At 62.7% G+C, this 23294-nt stretch overlaps 2 protein-coding genes across 3 annotated transcripts; one reads left to right on the top strand and one right to left on the bottom strand.

Moving 5' to 3' along the window:
* Nucleotides 1-5464: 5464 nt before the first annotated feature.
* On the top strand, nucleotides 5465-19893 carry PHF10 (PHD finger protein 10). 2 transcript variants are annotated; one of them, XM_037520718.2, is made up of 12 exons: nucleotides 5465-5551; nucleotides 9048-9154; nucleotides 10671-10801; nucleotides 11164-11241; nucleotides 12273-12406; nucleotides 12489-12638; nucleotides 13069-13178; nucleotides 14003-14156; nucleotides 14915-15070; nucleotides 18244-18352; nucleotides 18604-18792; nucleotides 19698-19893. In XM_037520718.2, exons 1-12 carry the CDS (start codon nucleotides 5465-5467, stop codon nucleotides 19781-19783), a joined length of 1491 nt encoding a protein of 496 aa, XP_037376615.1. In that variant the 3' UTR covers nucleotides 19784-19893. The 2 variants fall into 2 exon arrangements, with proteins under 2 accessions (XP_037376615.1, XP_037376614.1); XM_037520717.2 differs by having other exon boundaries at nucleotides 11158-11241.
* Nucleotides 19894-20187: 294 nt separating this feature from the next.
* Nucleotides 20188-20997, bottom strand: CUNH6orf120 (chromosome unknown C6orf120 homolog). Its single transcript, XM_037518808.1, has 2 exons — nucleotides 20860-20997; nucleotides 20188-20677 (listed from the first exon to the last, which is right to left on the bottom strand). Exons 1-2 carry the CDS (start codon nucleotides 20995-20997, stop codon nucleotides 20207-20209), a joined length of 609 nt encoding a protein of 202 aa, XP_037374705.1. The 3' UTR covers nucleotides 20188-20206.
* Nucleotides 20998-23294: the final 2297 nt, after the last annotated feature.

The raw sequence follows: 23294 nt of genomic DNA, 5'->3' as shown, positions 1-23294 counted from the left end.
AAACACAGACATGGTTTGGATGTACAACTTTGTGGTTTTTTGAAAGGATTACTATATTAACACTTCCCTAATATCCTTCCTGTCCTATCAACAAGCGAATTAGGTGGGTTAAAATTATGTCTTTAAAAATGTGTGATCTGCAGCTTTTAACAGCAAAATCAGAAACATTAGTATAAATAACTGATCAGAGCTTTTATTATTCAAAAACAATATGGCATCCTGTAGGAGCTATTGGGTAATTCTGATATTATCCAGTGAGTTATCAGTTAAAAATAATGACCCATATTTTTAATTTACATCTCACACAAATATATTTACTATTACACAAGTTATTTAAATCGCAAAGCAAAATCTTCTGTCATAAATTGTTGTTACAAGTATACCATTAATTTTTTTTAAAGATTTATTTATTTGTTTATTTAAGCACTGGGTACAGTCAGAAGCGCGGGAGGGTGAGAGAACTCACCAGAGTCAGAGGGGAGAGCAGAGCAGGCAGAAGGACCGAGGTACACTGCTGGGGGAACAGCGGGTGACAGGAGAGGTCTGCGCACCATGTGGGACCCTCACCCGGCGGCCGGGGATCGAACCGGTGCTGCAGAGGCTGCAGGCAGCTTCGCAACCCAGCGCTCACCCACTGTGCCACCGGGGAGGCCCTCTATAATCTGTTTTTAAGGGCGAGCGAGTTTGGCTTCACCTGACCCTGTGTTTGGCTTCTCCCTATTCCACATACAAGTGACACCATCTGGTGCTTGTCTTTGTACTTCTGATTTGTTTCACTGAGCATCATGCCTTCCAGCTCCATCCATGTTACCACAAACGGCATGAATTTGTCATTTTTGATAACCGAGTAGTATTCCACTGTGTACATAAAACACATTTTCTTGATCTGCTCATCTGTTTTGGGGCTCTTAAGTTTGTTTCCACAGTTAGACTAATGTAAACAGTCCTGCAATGAACACGGGACTGCAAGTTTCCCTTCAGATTAATGTATTTGTGTGTTTTGCTAGATACCTAGGAGTAGAATTGCTGGGTCATATGGTGGATCTATTTTAACATTTGGAGAAACTTCCATACTGTTTTCCACGGGGCTGGGCCACTCGACATTCCCACCAATGTAGGGATTACAGGTTGCACAGGTTTTGTGCAGCCCCTATTAAAATCTCAATAGCATTTTTTATAGAAATAGAATGAACATTACCAAAATCCACCTGGGGCCAAAAAAGACCTCAAATAGCTAAAGAATACAAAAATAGGGGCCTCCCTTGTGGCACAAGGGGTTAAATCTCAGCACTATGAAGCTGTCCGCAGCCTCTGCAACACGAGTTCAATCTCCAGCCAGGGAGCAAATCACAGGGCACAGCAGACCTCTCCTGTCTCCCCGCTGCTCACCCTCAGCGGTGGATTTCAGCCAGTCTGTCTGTTCTGCTCCCCACTCAGTCTCTGGTGAATCCTCTCACCCCCCACACCTCTGGCCTGTACCCCAGTCCTGGTATGCACACATAAATAAATCTTTTTTAAAAAAGAATACAAAAATAAGTGATTTCCATCATTTAACTTAATGAAACTCTGAGTATAAATAATCAGAGACATCACCTTATACAGAATTGCTGCTGGAAAGTTCACTAAAAACTTTTATCCATTTATACCTGTTTAAATCTTACATCTATAAAAGTGATTTTCTCACTGATGAGTTTTGTGACAGAGATAGTGTGAATGTATTTGGTGAACACTCCCAGGTGGCGTAAGTTCACGTGTCTGGATTCTATCCCATGTTATCTTTGACGACATGGCCTTTTAGCTAAGTCAGCTGCTTTAGAGCTGCATTTCTGGACTCATAATGATTTGTATGACACATTTTTTTCACCAGGCTCTGAATATCAGTTTCAAAATTGGCTAAATTTCTGGTCATTGTGTTATTTTCAAAAAAACTTTTAAATATTTGGGATGAAAGAATTGCAGTTCAGGGTATAAAGATTTAGATGGAGCCTAAAATATGCTCCAAGGAGGGATAAAAGTTGGGGGATTTTTTCTGGGAAGAAAAAAGGAAGATAAAGTAAGTGGTCAAAGGAAAAGTTAGTGGCGAAAAGCTCAAGCTGCCCTCGGTTCTACATAATTGGCTGCTGAATTTTTTTTCTGTTGGAAAACGTCAGTCAATCCCCTGTCCCTGCGACCCGATGATCCATTCTCTGCCGAATCCTCGAATAACAGCTCCTGAAACAATCTCTTTCTGACCCACTTCCAAGCGTTTTGGTCCAATTCAAGCAAGGAAAACAAGTGGTTTTTCTATTGTGGTTTCTCTGGCCCTACTTTACAGGGCTCACGGTCTGGTCCACCCTTCCAGAAACTGACCGGCTGGTCAGTGTTGCGCCTCGGTGGCAGCTGCTGGCCCAGATCAGGGTGTTAATGTGAAACACACAGCCGGTTCCCCGCCTTAGCGGGCAGGTGAGGCAGGAAGGGCCCCAGGAGGTGAACTCAGCATAAGCTTTGCATCAAAGAAGCTCTTGGCCATATTTAAGAATACTTAAAATGCAAAAGATGAAGTGTTGGAAGTCAATACCAACTTCAGGCTGTGGCAGTTTATCAAGACAGCTAAGAAGCTGCAGGGGGAGAGGAAGACAGAGGCTCGGCGAGTCTTGGCAGGGTGATTACCGAGAAAACACCGATTCTCAACATTAAGCTTTAACTCACAGTAAATCAAATAAATATTAGCATTACAATAAAAAATTCCCATGCATGTACCGGCAGCGAGTGCCAGTGTTTCAGTCCTGGGGCAGCTGTGGTTGCTCCTCTCCCCGGTGCCCGTCTGAGGTGGTCTGGGCAGAGCTGGGGCCGCGTCCGCCAGCTCCCGGGCAGCGGCACCAAGCCGAGCCTGCGCGTCAACGTGGCTGACACCCCTGCTTCCAGCAGCTTATTCTAAAGCGGTCCCTGCCCCCGGCCTGGTCGCCACCCCCAGGCAGGGCAGCGCTACCCATGCCCTGCAGTCTTGGGCTCTGGCTGTCGCCATTGCGGAGCCCTTGCCTCGTCCAGCTGCGTGGCCGCGGCCACTTCCTACACACACTCGCCTCCTCGCCCACCTTGCTGACCAGACCTCGCGCCCACTCATCGGGGCTGAGTTCAAGTGGCCACACTCCGTGGACTGCGCCGAGGACGCGCCGGTTTCCCTGGCCCCGAGCCCCCTGCACCCTCCCTCCAGCCGAGCCCTGGCCTGTGATCCCCTGGGCTGACAGGGTTGCGCGTTGCCACGGAAGTGAGGGGCCGGGAGCAGCCCTGGAGCTCTGCGCCCCCCAGCCGCCCCTCTGGCAGCCGCGCCATCGCCGCCTCCTGGTGCTGCGCTGGAAAGCCTTGCCTCTGTCTCTGCCACGTCACTCTTTTTTTAATCTTGGTTTTTGCGGAGAAGAGCTGGTGTGCAGGCCCCAGGTGAGGGGGTGAGAGGACTCCCAAGAGACAGAGTGGGGAGCAGAGCAGGCTAGGGGGCAGCGGGGAAACAGAGGGTCTGCTGCGCCCTGTGGGTCAGCACCTGGGCTGGGGATGGACTCAGGCCCAGCGGTGACCCCCTGGGACTGACCCCGGCCACAGGGAACCCCCATTACTCTTGACAACAAAGTCCAGGTGCTGCTGCACAATCCGACTTCCCCCTCCTGGATTGCCTGGTTTGGTCTGAAGCTGCTGCCTCACGAGCCAGGCTGGTGTCCAGGCTCCGGCCACCCCAGGTTGCTGCTTAGTGTGGACTTCCCAAGGGACACACTTCACCCTTCTGGAATTCTCTTTGGTTTAGGACACTTGACACGTGAAGAGGGCTCGGCTCGGCTCCTGCAGCCCAGGAGGCGGCACCACGCTGTGTGTGCATTTGTGGTGGGTGCCAGGTTGGGTGTCGGGGGAGAAAGGCCGGAACCTGGGAGACTTGGGGTGTGGCTCCCGACCCTGAGCTCTGCGGGGTTCCCGGCAGCAGCGGCCTGTGCAGGCTTGAGGCGCAGTTTGTTGCAGTGAAGGTTTGGGCTCAGAACTGGGGACTCTGGGGAGCGACTCCTGTAGCAAAAGGTGCGGCGCTCAGGCCACTGCCAGCAAACTCGGTTTTCTGCAGGGCAGTCTGCTGGGGGGCAGTTTGTCCAGGGGTGACCAGTTGGATTTCAGCCCTGAGGGCCTAGCCCGGTGGGGGCCTTTCTTCTCTGCGCCCGCGCTCCCCGCCCAGCCCTCTGCAGCCGCTGGGTCTGGTCGGTTGGTGCCCGTACTTGGGGTGGCCCGTCTTTGTTTTTCTTTTTTACATCATTGAGCAAAATAAATTTTCCTGCGAGCGTCCTGCGGGCCTGGCCTCCTCGGCTGCGGCCGCACAGGAGGGGCCGCGAGGCCCGCACGGCCTGGGCTCAGGTTTGGGGAGCCCTAGGGCGGCCCGGGCAGCCCGCTTCGTTCCCGCCCCAACTTAGGGATGCTCTGCCCCAGGCGCGCACCCCGCGGGGGCTCAGGTGGGCAGCGGTTTCGCCCCGCAGGCGGAGCCCCGGCTTCCCGCCTCGCCCGCGGCGGCCGGCGCGGGGGCGGGCGCGGACACGCGTGTCTCGGCGTCCAGCTCCGCGACGCCCCTCGCTGGCCCTGACCGCGCCGCGCCGCGCGCCCGCCGCCCGGGACAGGCTGCGGGGGAGACGCGGCGCCTCGCGGGCGCCGGGCAGGCGGGGGGGGCGGGGCCCGCGGGGAGGCGCAGGGGGCGGCTTGGAAGGCGGGGGTCGGGCGCGGCCCCCCCTCGGCCGCGCGCCCCGTTCCGCCGCGGACCCCGGCCCTCCAGGGGCGCCCGCGGGCGCGAGCCCGGCGGCTCCTTCGGGGGCGCCCGGGAAGCCCCGCGGCCGACGACGCCTCCCGCCGGGCGAGGCGGCCCCGCGTTCCCGGCGCCTTCGGGAGCCTGAGGCGCGCGCGGGGAGGCGGGGGGCCGGGCGCGCGCCGGGACAAAGGCGGGGGGCGGGCGGGGGGCGGGCGGGGGCGCGGGGCCCGGGGCGGGGCGAGGGCGGCGCGGCGGGCGGGCGGGCGGGCGGGGCGGTGGGGGCGGGGCGGGACCCCCGCGGGGCGGGCGGGCGCGGAGGCTGCGCGCGGGCGGGCCGGGGCCGGGGCGCGGGCGGCGTCGCGGGCGGCGGTGCGGGCTCGGGGCTCGGGGCGCGGCGCGCTCGTCTCCTCCGCGGCTTCCCGCCGCTCCCGTCCGCGGCCTCCCGGCGGCGCCGCGCCCGCCGCGCGCCCGCCCGCCCTTCCCCCCGCGGCCGGCGGCCGGCGTCCCGCGCTGGCGGCCATGGCGGTGGCGCTGGCGCTGGCGGGCCGCGGGGCGCGCGGGGGAGGCCGGGGCCGGCCCCCGGGCGGCGGGCGGGCGGAGGGGGCGGGGCCGGGGCGGCGGGCGGCCCGCGCGGCGACGGCGGCGGCGGCGGCGGCGGCGGCGGCCGGGACGAGGCGGCGGCGGCGGCGGCGGCGGCGGCGCGGGGCGCTCGGGCTGATGGCGGCGGCGGCCGGGCCCGGGGCCTCCCTGTCCCCGCGCCCCGGCGACAGCGACCCGGCCACCCCCGGAGCGCCGTCCCCCCAGGTGAGCGGCTTCCGGGCCCGGCCGACGGCGCCCCGGGGCGGGGCGGGGCGGGCGGGCTCCCCCTAGGCCCGCGCGGGGCGCGCGCGGGAGCCGGCCCGGGCCGCCCGAGGCCCGGAAGCTGCGGGGCCCGGCCGGGGAGCCCAACTGTGAGGCGCCCCCGCGAGCGGGCGCGCCCAGAGGCCGGGCCGGAACTTCCGGGCCACTTGGGCCCGCGCCCCAGCCCCACGCGGCCGCGGGCCCGGACCCCACTCGCGGGACAGCGAGCCTCCGGACGCGCCCCCCGGACCGCGAGGGCCCCCCGACAGCCAAGTCCCCGGAGAGTGACTTCCCTGGACACGGCCCCCCTCAGTGAGGCCCTCGCAGTGAGTCCCCCTCACAGGGCCCCTCCACAGTGAGCCCCCCTCAGAGATCCCCCTCAGTGAGCCCCTCACAGTGAGCCCCCTCACAGAGTCCCTCCACAGTGAGCCCCCCTCAGTGATCCCCCCTCAGTGAGCCCCCCTCACAGTGAGCTCCTCACAGAGTCCCTCCACAGTGAGCAGAGTCCCTCCACAGTGAGTCAGAGTCCCCCTCACAGGAGTCCCTCCACAGTGAGCCCCCTCACAGTGAGCTCCTCACAGAGTCCCTCCACAGTGAGCACCCCACAGTGAGTCCCCCTCACAGGGTCCCTCCACAGTGAGCCCCCCTCAGTGATCCCCCTCAGTGAGCCCCTCACAGAGTCCCTCCAGTGATCCCCCTCAGTGAGCCCCCCTCACAGTGAGCTCCTCTCAGAGTCCCTCCACAGTGAGCACCCCACAGTGAGTCCCCCTCACAGGGCTCCTCCACAGTGAGCCCCCCTCATCCCCCTCAGTGAGCTCCCCCTCAGTGAGAGTCCCAGTCCACAGTGAGCACCCCACAGTGAGTCCCCCTCACAGGGCTCCTCCACAGTGAGCCCCCCTCAGAGATCCCCCTCAGTGAGCCCCTCACAGTGAGCCCCCTCACAGAGTCCCTCCACAGTGAGCCCCCCTCAGTGATCCCCCCTCAGTGAGCCCCCCTCACAGTGAGCTCCTCACAGAGTCCCTCCACAGTGAGCACCCCACAGTGAGTCCCCCTCACAGGGTCCCTCCACAGTGAGCCCCCCTCAGTGATCCCCCTCAGTGAGCCCCTCACAGAGTCCCTCCACAGTGAGCCCCCCACAGTGAGTCCCCCTCAGTGATCCCCCCTCAGTGAACCCCTCACAGTGAGCTCCTCTCACAGGAGCTCCCCTTAGAGTCCCCCCCCAGTGAGCCCCCCCAGTGAGCCCCCCTCAGTGAGCCCCCCACAGTGAGTCCCCCCCTCAGTGATCCCCCTCAGTGAGCCTCTCACAGTGAGTCCCCCTCACAGAGTTACTCCACAGTGAGCCCCCCACAGTGAGTCCCCCTCAGTGATCCCCCCTCAGTGAGCCCCCTCACAGAGTCCCTCCACAGTGAGCCCCCTCACAGTGAGTGCCCCCACAGTGAGCTCCCCTCACAGTTCCTCCACAGTGAGCCCCTACAGTGAGTCCCCCTCAGTGATCCCACCTAGTGAGCCCCTCACAGTGAGCCTTCCACAGTGAGCCCCCTCACAGTGAGTGCCCCCACAGTGAGCTCCCCTCACAGTCCCCCTCACAGAGTCCCTCCACAGTGAGCCCCCCACAGTGAATCCCTCTCAGCTCCCCCACAATGTCCCCCACAGTGAGTCCCCCTCAGTGAGCCCCCTCACAGTGAGCACCCCTACCACAGTGAACCCCCCACAGTGGGCCCCTCTCACAGTCCCCCTCACAGAGTCCCTCCACAGTGAGTGCTCCTCAGCTCCCCCACCGTGAGCCCCCTCACAGTGAACCCCCCTCACAGTGAGCTGAGCGCCCCCATAGTGAGCCCCCTCACAGTGAACCCCCCACAGTGAGCCCCCCTTGAGCCCCCCAGGCATGGTCCCACTCCAAATCGAGCCCCCTGGGACAGTGAGTCCCCAGCTGGGACCACAGGATAGCAAGCCCCCAACCCCACCGCCCTCCCCCCAGCAAGCCCCATAGTCCCCAGGCACAGCATCTGCCCGTAGGCCCCCATACTCCCTGGACAGTGGTCCCCTGGGCACTGGGCCCCCTTTACCCTGGTGTCCCCCACCGTGGGCCCCGGCTTGGCGCCCCGGGCCCCACTCCTCGGTTTGCTCCGCTGGAGGCCCTGCCCCTGCTCTTCTAGGCCAAGAGGTTCGGTGCCTGGTGTGGGGCGCACAGTCAGGCTGAACCCAGCTGTCTGCCTGCGACTGGGGCAGGGGCTGACAGCTGGTGGCAGAAGGTGGGGTGAGGGCTGTGGAAGGAGGACTCCCTCCGGTCAGCACCACCCTGGCCGCAGACAGCCGGGAGTGAGCCCAGCCCACCTGGGCCCTCTGCTGCGGGGCTGGACGCCCACCCCCCACTGCCCAGCTGTGCAGGGGGCGCCCCGGGGAGTCAGCATTCGCGTGGGGGGCGCCTCTGACGGAGGGGACCTGCACGCCGTGAGGGGGCTCATGGTGTCCGTGGGGCAGGGCCCTGGGGCGCCCCTGAGCGGGTGCCGCCGCCACAAACAGCCGTCCACGCCTGCTGGCAGACTGCGCTGCTGGCGTATCCCTGTTGGGGAGCCTCAGTTTCTGACCAAGGGCCTTGACCTTCTTTAGGCCCTTAAACAAACGGACTTAAAAATCCGCCACATGCTCAGAAGCAGGCGAACAGCGGCAGGTTTCTTGCATTCTTACAGGGAGTTAAACCTGAAGTGTAAAATGTTGTGATTGGAGGGTGGCTGTGAAGCGCGGGTTTGGGGGACACATGTAGCCCCCGCCCCCGGCCTGCGCTCCCCTGGGCAGGAGCGTCCACGCTGGGAATGAGTCTGGTAAGTCCTGGACTGTTGGTGCAGGCCCGGCCCGGCCCATCTCCGCCGTGTGGCCGCAGGGCGCCTCCCTTTCCCCGTCCCAGAGGGCCCGGCGTGGCCGCAGCACCCAGCCTCAGCCTCGCTGACCGGACAGCGCAGGACCTGGAGTGGAAGCGCCGCGGTGGTGTGAGAGGCCCTGGCCGCACCTGCTGCCATCCCCTGGGGCCCCCGGCCGCCCCGCGCTGCCGCCTGGACAAGGAGGCTCAGGCTCTGCAGCCTCTCCTGGGCCGCGGGTTGCCAGATGACCCGAGGGTTTATTTCTGCTGAATGTCGGCAATAAAAAAATTCACAGGGCTGATAACTGGCCAGTCCTCGCACTCACTGCCCTGGCGGGGTCCACGGAGCCACCACGGCCCGGCCAGCCCTGGGAGCGGGTCAGGCCGGGCGACCTGGGTCAGCGCCCGGCCTCTCGCAGCCTGTTGGCCGCAGGGGAGCGAAGCACTGAAGGCGGGTTTTGGTTTTGTCCAGGTCTTGCCAAACTCTTGGCTGCTTTTAATTACAACAGGGTAACGTTTGGGGCCAGTTGGTCCTCGTGGCGAGTTGGGAAGGCGATGGCGGGTCTTTGTTCTCTGACTGGCTGTTGTCTGGCCCCGGCGCAGGACGACAATGAAGACCACTCCAGCGACGGCGCGCAGCCCCCCAAGAGGCGGCGGATGGGCTCGGGCGACAGCTCCCGGAGCTGTGAGGCGGCCAGCCAGGACCTGGGGTATGGCCTCTGTTCCCCCCCCCCACCCCCCCACCAGCCAAGGCGGTCATTGATTCCCTGTGGACGTGGCTCGGGCTGGGTTTGCTGTGTCGCTCACCAAGCTCCCTTCGCTGCCTCGGGCGGACTCCACGTGTCTTGCCACCGTGGCCACCAGCATTGCCCGAGCTTTGCTGCCTCCACAGAGGCATCACGGCCACGGAGCAGTGGGGCGCCGCTGCGGGCGGTCTCCCTGCTCCCGGGCCCCCGTGAGGGCAGCACACGGCGCCTGTCTCAGGGCCGTCTCATCCCTGCACAGCAGCGGCAGCTGGCGGGCGGGCCTCAGCTCTTCGGAGCTGGGCCCCACGCCCCACCGTGCCACCCTTGCCCGGCTGTGGTCTGCGGTGGACGCTGGCACGCCGCACCTCGGCGCTTGGGCTCTGTCCGGGACTGCTGTTCCCACGTCCAGGGCCCTCGTGTGTCCAGGCCCGGGAGTCCAGGCCATGGGGCAGCTCCACGGTTGGTTTCCAAGAAGCAGCTGGACTGGCCGTGGCTCGCTTGCCTCCCGCCAGCAGTCACGGCCCCAGTTTCTTCACATCCTCACGGGATTGCTCTTTTCTGTGTTTAAAGCACAGGCCCTGAGCGGCGTGAGGTGGCGTCGCGCTGTCTCTTGAGGCGCCCCCTACGCCGAGCCTCCCCAGGGCCCAAGGCCGCTCATTTTGCCCAGTCCAGGCCTTAGTTGTGAGGGTCTCTGGTGTCCGCGGGGACCCATCAGTAGGCGCCGGGTCCCGAGGAAATGCTCCTGTTTCCTCCTCGGGGTTTTGGAGTTTTATTCCGCACGCTCAGGTCCCTCACCCAGATTTTAATTGTGCGCATGGCGGGAGGTAGCGCCAGCCCCTGGCGCTCGTGTGGGGTCCAGAGCTGCCTTTGGGGCAAGCGCGCCCTTGTGTTCTGTGCGTGCTCGGATGCGTGGGGAGCCGTGCCGCGTCCCTGCCGCTGGGGATGTGAGAGGCTGGGCCAGGCCAGGCCCAGTACTGGGGCTGACCGGAGGGCGCGGCTCCCACTCTGCGGGCGGAGAGCAGTCCCGGCGCGTCCTTTGTGACACCGAGAAACAGGCACTCGGGGCTTCCTTGGCCGCTGGTGGCTCACCGTGGACTGGGAACCAGTCGGTGACTGGCTTGGGCTGGACCGGGCTCGGGAGCTGTGCCAGGAGCCTCTGAGGGCCTCCGTGGCCGGGGCAGCTTCTCACCCGCGGTGGGAGGGCCGGCGTGCTGCGGCCTGTCGGAGGGCGAGTTGTGTCCATTTCACTTTTTTGTTGGATTTTCTGGAAGGTGTTTCTTTTCCCTCTACTTTGTAATTTTATTTGATGCAGTTGAAAGATGGGCGCTTCTCTGTGTCGCCGAGTTAAAGACAGACAGGGTGGGAATAAAATAGCTTCCCAAGTCCTTAGGAAGAAATAGACTCGAAAGTGAATCTTTAAATAGCCTTAAAAACTAAGACGACTAAAGTCCTGCCCCGCCGACGGCGCGCGTCTCCGCAGCTTCAGCTACTACCCGGCGGAGAACCTCATTGAGTACAAGTGGCCGCCCGACGAGTCCGGCGAGTACTACATGCTGCAGGAGCAGGTCAGCGAGTACCTGGGCGTGACCTCCTTCAAGCGCAAGTACCCAGGTATCCGCCACGGGGCGGCCCGGGGCTGTGTAGAAGCCAGGCGGGCCGAGGAGCTTCCCGGGGAACATTGTCAACGCCGGCGGGTCGGGGCCGGGCGGCGTCGGGCGGGGGCCGGTGGGCGGGGGCCGGGGCCCGCCTTGGCTCGCCGGCCGTTTCCAGTTTTGTTTCTGACTTTGATTCTTTCAAGTCTCCTTTGTGAGACTCGAGCGTCATTTCCCTAACACCGTGAAAGACATCGCAGTCGTGAAGATTTTGACTTTTTAAAACTTTGAGGCCGTTTTTGTAAGCGTTTCAAAGTCTTACAAGTATGTAGCGGTTTACTCTTTGTAATAGTTTTTCTGTCCTTTTGTTTGGAGATTTAGAGCGACGCGATTTGTCTCATAAGGAGAAACTCTACCTGAGAGAGCTGAACGTCATCACCGAGACTCAGTGCACCCTAGGTGGGCTGGTGGCGGGGGGCACTGGGCGGTGGGAGGGGCCGGGGGGATGTCCATAAATATCCATAAATGGACGTTTATGAGGTGACGTTGGCGGAGTGTTTTCTTTCCTAAGATAGCTTATGAAATTAATGCAGATAGGTTAATTCTTTAAGTGTAAATTGTTTATTTAATTCTTGTGTGTGGTTGAGATAGAAGGGAACGTGATATTTTATGCCACTATCATCTTGCATCGTCCACAGAAATGTTGTGTGTGTTTGTCGGAATTTACATACTTTTTATTTATTTATGCTACAAGGGCTGGGGTGCAGGCCAGAGGTGTGGGGGTGAGAGGACTCCCCAGAGACAGAGTGGGGAACAGAACAGGAGAATCCACTGAGATCCACCGCTGAGGGGAGCAGCGGGGAGACAGGAGAGGTCTGCTGTGCCCTGTGGGTCATTCCCTGGCCGGGAATGGACTCAGGCCGCGGCAGTGACAGACTGAGACGGACTCTTGAGCCCCAGGGAGGCCGGGAATTTATGCTTTTTGAAATGTGTTGGTCCTTGTCTCTGAAAAGTCAGGTTTTGCTCAGTTTCTGGCTGTAGTTAGCCTCACGCTTGGCTTGCGATGCTTCGTGGGTGCGCGGTCTGGGCGCAGGCGCTCTGTCAGGCTTGAACTGGCTTCGTGACCTGCCCAGCCTGTGGCACCCAAGCCTGGTGGTTTTATAAATCGGTGATGAACAAGATGGGGGGGAGGGCCCTCCTTTCTTGCCTGCACCCCCTGGTGGTTGTCCTCAGGCAGCGTGCGCAGGGCGGCCTGTGTGTGCTGCCCAGAGTCTTGGAAGACATTTTGCTGAAAAATTGATTTCTTTGCAACTTTGGTGACCTGTTTTCAATTGCTTGAATTTATGCTGGAAATATTATTTTTTGATCATTTGTTGACTGTTGGAAAACATTTTAAGTGAAGGGTAGTTGGAAGGAAAAAACAATGTTGAGAAGCAGTTTTGTTCATTTGGCCTTCAGAGGGCCTCTGCGCTTCCCCCGTGCTCTGACAGGCCTGACGGCGCTGCGCAGCGATGAGGTGATTGACCTGATGATCAAGGAGTACCCCGCCAAGCACGCCGAGTACTCAGCCATCCTGCAAGAGCGGGAGCGCCAGCGCATCACCGACCACTACAAGGAGTACTCGGTGCGCGGAGGCCCAGCCTACCCCTGGGGGAAGGTGCCACGTCCTGCTTGACGTGGCTGCGCCTGTGGCGTTTCTATTTCAGCAAATGCAGCAGCAGAACACCCAGAAAGTCGAGGCCAGCAAAGTGCCCGAGTACATCAAGAAAGCGGCCAAGAAGGCAGCGGAATTCAACAGCAACCTGAACCGGGAGCGCATGGAGGAGCGCCGGGCCTATTTCGACCTGCAGACACACGTAGGCCCACGCCCGTCCCTCTGTCCCGCCACGTGTCCCTTCTGCCCTGGAACCTGGGATGACACGACTGATCATGCTGGGGGTGGGGGGGTGGGGGCCCTGGCTGACGCGCACGTTCTCGGCAGCTTCCATGAGCCCCGGCACCCGCTGACCCTGGCTTGCTGGAAGCATCGTGTAAGCCTGCACGCTCTGCGGTCCACCCGGGAGGCAGGGCCTGGCCTCCCCGTGCTGCGTCCGGGGGGTGCCATGGTGGCCCTGGCTGGGTGCTCTGAGTAGATGCGCAGCTGGTGTGTGTGTGGGGGGCAGCGGGGGCGGGGCCCAGCCTGGAGGGCACCTGCTGGTCCAGGGTCTCCCTGCTGTGGCTCCAGGCCGTGGGTGGGGCCTGTCCCTGGAACCGTCTGGAACCGGCCGCTTGTCCTTGTCCCACCAGGTCATCCAGGTGCCGCGGGGCCGGTTCAGGGTTCTGCCCACAGGGCGCACCAAGGTCAGCTCGTACCCCGTGGCGCTCATCCCCGGCCAGTTCCAGGAGTACTACAAAAGGTGCGCGGGGCTCACGTGGGCTTGGGCAGGGGAGGGGGCGTCTGCTGTCCCAGCCACCACCTCTGGGCCCCTTCAGGGTCACCATGCCGGGGCTAGGCCCTGCCTGCTGCCCCTTGCAGTGGATGGTGCTGGGCACCTGCAGTCGGAGGGTGGGGGCACCCTGCTGGCCTGTGCGGGGTGCAGCTCCCTGTGCCACAGTCTCGGCCGGTCCCCAGGCCGAGCCTGGGCAGGACGCGCTGCGGTTGGCGGGGCCTCTGCTGGTTCTGCTGAGAGCAGACCGGGCTTGGGCGGCTCTGATGCGCGGCTCCCATCAGGGATCAGAAATTCTCGTCTCTTATTTTCGGGCCAGAGAGGACTGGAAGTGGACGCGGGTGTCTCGGTGAAGGAGGGGCTGGCGGCAGCTGCTCCTTTAGGGAGGGTGCCTGGTGCTAGCCATGTGCCAGGCGGGCCAGGCTCTGTGCAAGGAGGCCCCAGCGCTGCCCGCCGGGTGCCCGGCAGGGCCACAACCCTCAAAGTGAGATGGGCGCTTTGCTGCTTGGCTGCGCCGGGGCCAGACGCCGTGCCCCTTCTCTGGTGGCCACAGCCCTCGTCCCCTGGTGTCTAGTCCTCCCTCTGGGTTGTCGGTCAGCGGCAGAAACGCCCCCTTGATGGGCATCGAGCGTGCGTTTCCTGTGACTGGTGCTGTGAGAAAAGTCGAGGCTTTCCCTTTCCACTCGCCGCCTGGGCCGAGGCGCGCATGCTTTCTCGCCTCTCCCCTTGGGGAGTGTCAGAGGCGGAGACGGCGGGCTGCGGCCAGGCAGCGGGTGACCCCGGCCCCACCCCAGGTATTCGCCGGACGAGCTGCGCTACTTGCCGCTGAACACGGCGCTCTACGAGCCCCCCCTGGACCCTGAGCTCCCCGCTCTGGACAGCGACGGCGACTCGGACGATGCTGAGGATGGGCGCGGCGACGAGAAGCGGAAGAGCAAGGGCGCTTCGGTGAGACGGGCTCGCCCCTGGGAGTGTCGCCCCGGCCTGCGGTGGGGGCTCCGTCGGGCTCCGCGGGAGGAGCGGGGAGGAGCGGGCCGCGCTGGCGATGGGCTTGGTGCCGCCGCGTCCCAGCTGCTGGCCAGTCGTGGCCTCGTCTGTGCCGTCCGGGCCCTGAGGCTGGGCGGCTGCTGTCGGGACGTGTTGTGTGGAGTGAGGCCCCAGCCAGGGCTGGGCAGCCCGGATGCCTGGATGCCCGGATCCCCGGACGATGGCCAGGCCGCGCTCGCCAGGCGCCCTCGAGTCCAGGGAGGCGCAGCACCGGGGCGACCTCACAGCTGCTCCAGGACGCTGTCTCGGGACAAGGGCGCGAGTCTGGGTGGCCCGGGCCGCTCACCAGGAGGGCCGGCCGGCTCCTGTGGTTGTCAGCATTTACGCGAACACGGGGTTTTACTCTGATCAGGTTTTAAGTGCAATGACGTGCTGAGTGTCAGTGGGCTGACGCGGGCAGGAAAGCATGTCGGGCCCAGCGGGGGCCCTGACCAGGGGATGGGGGGGGTCATGCTTAGAGGTTCCCTGTGTGGCCAGCGCGCCCCCCTGTGGGGCCGGCTCCCTTCTGGCAGCTTTCGCTGCCCTTGGAAGACACTTTGTTAGATTGTCTTTAATTAGAAGTTGGTAGGACTTTGGGACATTTTGAACATTCCTTGAGGTGCTCAAAACCCACCCCTAGCCCACGTGACCCCAAGGCCCTCCGTGCTCCCCCCCCGCAGGGCAGCTCCGCTGGCAGCGTGTCCGAGGGGGACGGCCTTCCGGACGGCCAGGAGGAGCCCTTCCAGGGACGACAGAGGCCCAAGGATAAGGCCGCAACGCCAAGGAAAGACGCTGCCAAGCGTTCTGTACTGTCCAAGTCAGTGCCCGGGTACAAGGTAGAAGAAAAAAGCCCCTGACTCGGCTTCCCTCCCACCCAGCCTCCCCGAGCGCCTGCTCCCGTCTCCGCGGCCGCCGCCCGCTCCCTCTCCTGGGCGGCTTTCTGTCTCTCTGGCTCTGGGCTGGCTTTTGTTTTCTGTATTTGCACAATTTTTAAGAGAATCTTTTCTGCTTTCAAGTGGTTGCAGGCAAGTATGGGTTTCTAGAATGATCTCTCAGGCTCAGGAGAGGCCAGACTTGGCTGACAGTGAAGTGCTGGGGTTGAGCTGGCCTGCAGGGCTGTGCGTGCAGTGCCTTTCATCGGGGGTTAGTCTGGGGGCTGTTGGCAGCCGACCCCGGGGCTCAGAGCCTGGGGCCCCAAGCGCGGTGAGGCGCTGGCCTGGAGCCCTTTGGTCAGCACGTTGGCCTGTTACTCCCGGCGTCGGGCCTGTGGCTGGACAGCCCCATGGCCGCCTCTGGGGCCGGCTCCTGCACCGGGAGGGAGGAGCAGTCGCTGGCAGTGGGTCTAGACGTGGTGAGAAGGCTCCTTCGTAGGGCTGAGTGTTGCAGAACCTACTTTTCGTTGTGCTTGTGCAGGTGTTGGGAGGAACATCTGGGTCAGGAGACGGGGGGTCTGCGAGTGCCCGGCCGTCCACACGCCTGGCTGGGGCTCCACCATCTTCCCCCGACGACGGCAGGAGGCCATGTGGCACCAGGGGCAGCCCCTGGGGAGCCAGAGATGCCGCCAGCCCAGTCTGCTGCGGTGCCGGCCCCTATGCTAGGCCCGTGAGTGGCCGAGCGGGCGCTTTTAGGCTGGAGGTTGACATTCGCGCGGTTGAGCTGACAGCAGCGGCCCCAGGCCAGGGTTTGGAACGCTGGCCAGGGCGCCGGGGCAGGGTTTTGGGGAGTCTGAGGACAAGGAGCTCGTGCCGCGATCGCTGGCTCAGCGCCAGGAGACCACAGGGAGTGAGTGGACAGGCGGCCGTGGTGCTCAGCCGAGGCGGGTGGCGCCCGGGGCCTCGGCAGCTCAGGTCGGGAGCCGCCGGCTTGTGGACGTCCCAGCACGGTGGGGGCATGTCTGCGCAGTCAGCCTTCCCTGGCGTCCCTGGCATGGGGCGCGGCCCCCGTGCCCCTGCTGTGGGCGGGGACAGGCGCGGGCCCACGGACTTGCCTTCCGCTGGCAGGACCGTCTCTTGGGTTACATTAACCTGCGCTTGGGCCCTGCCTGGCGCGGCTCGGGGTGAGCCAGGGCTTGGTCAGCGCCAGGTCTCCCGAGCTCCGTGTCTGTCCCAGCAGGAGAGCGAGTGCGGGGTGAGCCGTTGTTTGAACGCTGAGAGGACCGCGAGGGTGAGGTGGTAGCCTTCGGGTCAGGGCTGCCCTCGCTGCGCTCCTCGAGCTGTAGGTCAAGCGTGGGCTCTGCCCGGTGGCCGTCGGGGGCGACCGGCCCTCACGCTGCTCTGGGCCACGGTCCTGGGTGCCCGCGGTGCGCCCCAGGACTCCGTGCAGGCCCCGCCCCTGCCTGTCCGTCCCTCTTTTCATGAAGAGGGTGAGGAGGCCTCTGAGTGGTCTCGGAGGACTGTGCGGTGTTGAGCTTAGTGCCCCCTGAGGCCTCTTGGCGCCCCCATCATGTGCTCGACGTGCGCTGCGGCCGTCGTAGGACGTGGACACTCCAGAGCGTGACCCTTCACCTTGTTCTGCTCCTCTTGACTTCTGTCAGGGCCCACGGGGACCTCCCGCAGGTCCGCCGCCCTGGGTCCTCGGGCGCCAGCGCTGCTGTGCGGTGGGACACGCGGGCGGGCCGAGGCGCTTCCTGCCAGGGCCTGAGCGGGGCCGCGGCGCCAGCGGCTGGGGCTCGGGTCACAGGCGCGCTGGGCCCAGCGGCCGCGGGGGCAGGGGCGGGGCAGGGGCGCCCGCGAGCGCACGTAGACTAGCTCCCGGCGGAGTTCCTTCTGTATGTTTAACCTCCGTGATATTTATTATTTTGTAGAGACATTTGTGATTGTTTAGAGTTACTGTTTTTATTATATTTATGTATAAGGTTGACTTTTTTAAATAAATAAGCCAAAAATTATTTTTGAACGCCTCTGTCATCTTTTGCAAAGAAAGATACTTCAAAAATAAAAGCCTTAAGGAATTCAGAACAAATTGCTTAGGCCTGACGGTCACGCAGGTGGCAGCAAGACGTTTCGGGGCTGGGACTCGATGTGCCGCGTCGGACTTGGGTCGGTTTCCGGTTCAGTCGCTCAGGCGAGGGAAGCGGCAGGTGCCTTTGCTGGGTTGGAATAAAATAGAAAAATGTCATCCATCTATTCAAAATAAATGGTCCCGGTGCCGATGCGTGTGCACCCCGGCCGCCCCCTGGCTGCCGGCGCTCCCTCTGGGCACCCGCTGAGTGGGGCCGAGGGGCCGGGCCCGAGCGACCGCCCCACACGCTCGGGGCTGTGCGCACGGACGCCCGCGCGTCCTTCCTCCCGCCGGCCTTGGGTGCAGTGGCCCTCTCTTCCTTCGTCCTTTTCTGTGTGCCGCTACGTATTTTTTAAGGCCCAGATACCTTGGCTGGGTGGTGCGTTTTTAATCGGAACCGTGAACGGTGCTTGGCGGGTAGGATGCGGCGTGTTTCAAGCGGGCGCTTCTCCCTTGTCTGAGATCCCACTCCCGCGGCTGGCATCTCCCGGCGGCCGCTGCTCTCGGGCGGGCTTCCCTTGCTCTGCGGCGTGCAGCGGGCACCGCACTGCCTTCGTGCAGGAATCCGCTTTACAGATGTTGCCTGGTGTTTTTTTTACTTAGGTTTTATAGATTTGGTTTTACCACTTTGGAGAAACACCAGTTTTTAAACAAAACCAGTGGGCACGGTGTTTAAAACCGAGTCTTTCATAATAAGCCTGGCTCCAGGCGGCGGCCTTGGCGCTCCCTCTCCAGGCCGAGGGGCCCCTCCGGCCCATCCCAGGGCCCTGTTGTGGGGGAGGCCCACTGCCTTTGACCCTCTCCTGAGGCCGCCCTCGGAATTGTGAAGGGAAGCCCCAGGCCCTAGTCAGTAGCCCCTGTCATGTCGAAGGCAGCCTCATGGGCTGTCTTTCCAAAAGGTCCTCCTGTAAGCGATCGCAAGTTGCTGGGCCGTGCAGTGTCAGAATTCCTTTTGAACCCACAGTAAGTTCTTCTGGCATGATTTTATAGCCCTCTTCTACCCTTCCAGCCAAAGGCCATTCCAAATGCTATATGTGGAATTTGTCTGAAGGGTAAGGAGTCCAACAAGAAAGGAAAGGCTGAGCCCCTTATACACTGCTCCCAGTGTGACAACAGCGGTGAGTACGGCTTCTCCCCGCCCTCTGTCGCTTCGAGCACTGGGGTTTTACCCAGACCTGAACCCAAGCCGCACGCCCACAGCGTGGCTCGCGAGGCCCGGGCGGCCGCGTGCGCGTCTACGCTGCACCTTCGTTTCTCTCTGGCCCCCAGGCAGGCGGCCACTCTTGAGGAACGCTGAAGCGAGCTAGCACTCTATTATGCCCTGTTAAGCCAAACGTTGTGTGAAGTACTAACACTGGTTTTGATTTAGGCCACCCTTCTTGCCTGGACATGACCATGGAGCTGGTGTCCATGATTAAGACCTACCCATGGCAGTGTATGGAGTGTAAGACTTGCATTATATGTGGACAGCCCCACCACGAAGAGGAGATGATGTTCTGTGATGTGTGTGACAGAGGTTATCATACTTTTTGTGTGGGCCTTGGTGCTCTTCCGTCAGGTAAAGATTAAAAGGAGGAGGGACATTATCTCTGAGTGATGGGACTGTACCAGCACTTTTTTTAAGGCTGCAGAAACAACGTAATGACCCAAGGGCCAGTAGGTCCCTCGTGGTCACGGAAGTGGCCACAGCTGCGCTCACAGATCATCAGCCCAACCACAGGACAGATGGGGTGTCAGAGTGTCCAGTCAGCTGTGGAGGCAGAACTCACTGTCCAGACAGGCCAGTGTTTTCTACTCAAGCAGCAACAGCATCAACTTGTTTCAAAGCCTGAATTTTATTTCAATACATCAGTGTAGAAACTTAACAAAACGACTGCTCTGCCTTTATACATAGTAAATCGGATTTCAGTATTCGAGGCCAACGAGGATTCTAGATAACTTCAGAATAAACGTAACTGAGTCAGTCACCGTAGTAGGACTATAACATTACACAGAAAATTGTGTAATTTTAGGACTTCTTGCATAGTTAACACTGCGAAATAGTCTATAAATAATGCCTAGAGCTTCTGGTAATCATTAAGCAGCAGCTTCAGTGATAGAAGTTCTGTAGCGCCTCGCCTGAGTGCAGGTCTGCGTGGCGCTGGCGGGCGCCCTGGACGCAGCTCCAGCGAGCAGCGGGGGGAAAAGCTGCTCTGACGTGGCTCAGTTTCACAAAGGGTTAGAGTCGCTTTCCACAAGGCCCGAGTCTAACTAACGCGGCACCTCTGCCCCGGCCCCCCTCGCACTGCACTTCAGGGATTCCACAGTGACTCGCGGGAATTTATTTCTCCTTGTCCAGGAGCCCACCAGTGTCACTCCAGAGAGGAGCATTGTGAGAACTGAGCAAGGAGATAAATGGGTTTAAGAATTCAGTCCTGATAAAACCAAGTGTCGTTCTGTATTAACTAGCGATTTTTCTCCTAGGTCGCTGGATTTGTGACTGTTGTCAGCGAGCCCCCCCAACACCCAGGAAAGTGGGCAGAAGGGGGAAAAACAGCAAAGAGGGATAAAATAGTTTTCTGATCCCAATATTGTAATACGCATTTAAATGAAATATTTGGTGCCAGTTTATTTACAACATTCTCATTTTTATGCAATAAAGAATTTTTGAAATTAACTGTGTGCCGAAAAGCTGCAAGTTGATTTATTTGTTACAAGCTCCCCTTCCCCGGAGCCCAGGCCGGGCGCTGCAGAAGCCCCTGGAAACGTCCGGCCCCTGGATTGGAAAGAGGCGCCTGTCCCCTCGGCGGCCGCCGCGGGCTCGGCAGCGCTGTGGTCTCCTGCGCGTGGGGCTCCGGCGTCCGGGGCTGGAAGCGCCGCTCGCTGAGTCTGCAGCCCCAGACGCTCTGTCGCGGGGGCCGTGGGCCGGGGCCGGAGGCCGAAGTCCCGCCCGCGCCCGCCTCGACGGCGCCGCCGGAGGCCCCGGGGCCGCCTCAGAAGAGGATCTCCAGCACCAGCTTCAGCAGGCCGATGAGCACGGCCCAGAGCACCGACTCCTCCTCGGGCGCCGCCTCCTCGGGCGCGCGGGCGGGCGGGCCGGGGGCGCCGGCGGGCGGCGCGGGCGCGGCGGGCGCGTGCGGCTCGGGGCTGCGGTCGTGGTAGACGCGCATCTCGAACTCGCTCTCCTGGTGCGACGGGTGCCCGTAGACGCCGATGCCCACGGGCCGGCGGAAGTGGCCGGGGATGGCCACGGCGTCGGGGCCGCAGGTGGCCGACTGCAGCGCGTAGTCGTCGAAGCTGGGGTGCAGCGTGCTGTCGGACACGTACAGGTCGGCGTCGCCGCGCAGGCTGCGCATGCGCAGCACCACGCGGCCCTCGTGGCTCAGGCGCAGGTAGCTGTAGTTGCCCGCGCCCACGCGGCCCTGCACCACGTGCAGCAGCGCCCACTCGGCCGGGGCCTCGTCCTCGTCGTCCGCGCCGGCGGCGGCGCCCGGGCCGCGCGCCCACAGCAGCGCGAGCAGCAGCAGCAGCGGCCGGGGCGCGGCCATGGCGGCGGGCGCGGCGGCTCGCGGGGCTCGCGCGGGCGGGCCGCCCCCCGCTCTCGAGGCGCTCGCTCCGGCGCCGCGCCGGGGCGTCCGGGCCGGGCCGGGCGGCTGCGCCGGGGGAGCCGGAAGTCGGGCGGCGCGGGCGTGACGTGGCGGAAGCAGGGCGCGTCCCGGGGCGGGGCTCCAGCTCTCGCGAGACGTCGAGGGGGCGGGGCTGAGCGGCGGCGGTTGGTCACCATGGCGACCGGGGCGGGGCTCGACCGGGCGCTCGGGAGACGCGGGCCCGGGGGGGCGGGGGGAGGCGGCCGCTCGCCGTCCTGCGTCCCGAGCCGGCCCAGCGCCCAGGTGAGAGGGGGCGGCGCGTCGCACCCGCCCCGCTCCCGCCTGCCCGGCCCTGCCCGCCCCTCCCTGCCCTCACCCCAACCCCCGGGGCGCACCCGGCCCAGGGGTGCCGGCCCTGCCCGCCCCGTCCTGCCCTCACCTGCCCCCTGGGGCGCACCCGGCCCAAACTCACCGGCCCTGCCCGCCCTGTCCTGCCCTCACCCGCCCCCTGGGGCGCACCCGGCCTGGGGTGCCGGCCCTGCCCGCCCCGGCCCTGCCCGCCCCGTCCTGCCCTAACCGCCCCCTGGGGCGCACCCGGCCCAAACTCACCGGCCCTGCCCGCCCCGTCCTGCCCTCACCCGCCCCCCGGGGTGCACCCGGCCCAGGGGTGCCGGCGCTGCCCGCCCCGTCCTGTCCTCACCCCGCCCCAACCTCACTGGCCCTGCCCGCCCCGTCCTGTCCTCACCCCAACCCCCGGAGTGCACCCGGCCCAAACTCACTGGCCCTGCCCGCCCCGTCCTGCCCTCACCCTCCGGGGTGCACCTGGCCTGAGCGGGGCGCCGGCCGCCACAGGTCCCTCAGGCCCAGGGAGGGGCGGCCGTCCCGGGCTGGGCATGGTCACCGGTGCATAGGAGCGCTGGGGACGCGCCCGCACAGGCCGTCTTTACACCGAGGACGTGTTTCACTCTGGAAACACCCCCTCGTGGAAATGGGTAGGGTGGAAACACTGAAACCAGAGCCCGGCCTCGTGCCCCTTTCTCTGTGCCCGAGCGCTGCCAGGCCTGCAATCCGGGCTGCCCGGAACCCGAAGGCGGCGCTGCCCGGCTGCAGGCAGCGTCTCCCGCCCGGCTCGTTTGAGGTCCGTAGTTTTCTTGGGTTGGATTAGCTGAGCCTGGAGAGGCTGGATCCTGCTGTTCAGGGCCCTGGCCAGGGTGGGGCCGGCAAAGCCACCTCAGCATCTCCTGCAAGAAGTGTCTGCTTACCTGTGCGACGCCCCGCCCGGGCCGTCTCGGACTGGCGTTGCCCATTTGTCTCCCCGCAGAAGCAGAGCAGCCTGATAGGAGCCCGTGTTCTTTATGTGGAGGGACGTGGACACTCACGCTTCTGTTTTCAGTCCATGGGAAAGCAAGTGGCCTCAAGATGTCAGCGCCACGGCGGCTGTCAGACGTCAGCGATTTGTGTTTACCTGCAGTCACGGGGGCAGAGTGTGGAGTCCGTGGTTTGACAACTAAAGTCTGTGCAGTCCAGCTTTTCTCAGCCAGGGACAGAGGGTATAGATTTTGGTTTTGGCTTTGTTTTTAATTAAAGCTGCTAAATACTTTTTTAGAGGATGTAGTGGTCTGGGAGAGACCTGAAGACACAGAAGGCCCAGTGCAGGGGCTGTCTCCACCCCGGGTCAGCCGCGGCCCGGCCTGTGCCGGCCCCGCGCTCAGGACCACGGGACCAGGAAGCTCTCCTGTTCCGCCGTCGCGCACGCGGCTCTTCTGCCACCACTTCTGTTCGCCATCAGTGATGTGCAACCATGGCCGTTGGTCGCTTTCCTAAGGGAGCGCGCTCCCTGAGTGTGTCACGGTCCCAGCTCAAGAATATTCAAGAGAAAGCTCTGACTTCTCATCAGAAGGAAAAGATTCTTTCTAAAAATACACACTCATATGCACATGTACACACTCACACTCGCGCATTCACACACACACTCTCCCACGGGGGAAAGCCCGCGCAGATGCGCAGGCTCCAAACTGGTCTCCTTCCACGGAGGATAATTCTGGTTTCTTCTCATGTGGATCTTCTGGTTTTGGGCGATTGCCGCACGTGAGGTCCGTCCCCCCCCCGGGGGACAGCAAGGGCCGCGCCTGCCCTTGTCCGGTCTCATCTGCTGCAGGACGCCTGGGGGCGTCTGAGGGACAGTCCCGGTGCTGCTGCGAGGGCCGGGTGAAGCGGGGTCCCAGCAGCCGAGGCCCTCGCGGGGCTGTCACCAGGGGACAGCTCATCCTGGCCGCCCCGCCTTGGTGCAGCTGTGGGGCCGATAAAAGCCGCCAGAAAGAAGAAGAAAAATACCGGATGGCGAGAACTTTCTTGATCAGTCGTTGGTATCGCGGCCCTGTGTCCTGGCCGTGGGGGACAGTCAGCGTTTGCATTTTGAAAACAAAGACCGTGGTTGGGAGAGGCCGGAGCCGGTTCCACCTGCCCCGGCCTTCGGATGGCGCGAGAGCGACTG

Source organism: Talpa occidentalis, unplaced genomic scaffold (assembly GCF_014898055.3).
Source record: "Talpa occidentalis isolate TD23 unplaced genomic scaffold, MPIMG_talOcc4v2.1 talOcc4.2, whole genome shotgun sequence".
Taxonomy (NCBI): domain Eukaryota; kingdom Metazoa; phylum Chordata; class Mammalia; order Eulipotyphla; family Talpidae; genus Talpa; species Talpa occidentalis.
This window is presented reverse-complemented; position numbering and strand designations above follow the sequence as displayed.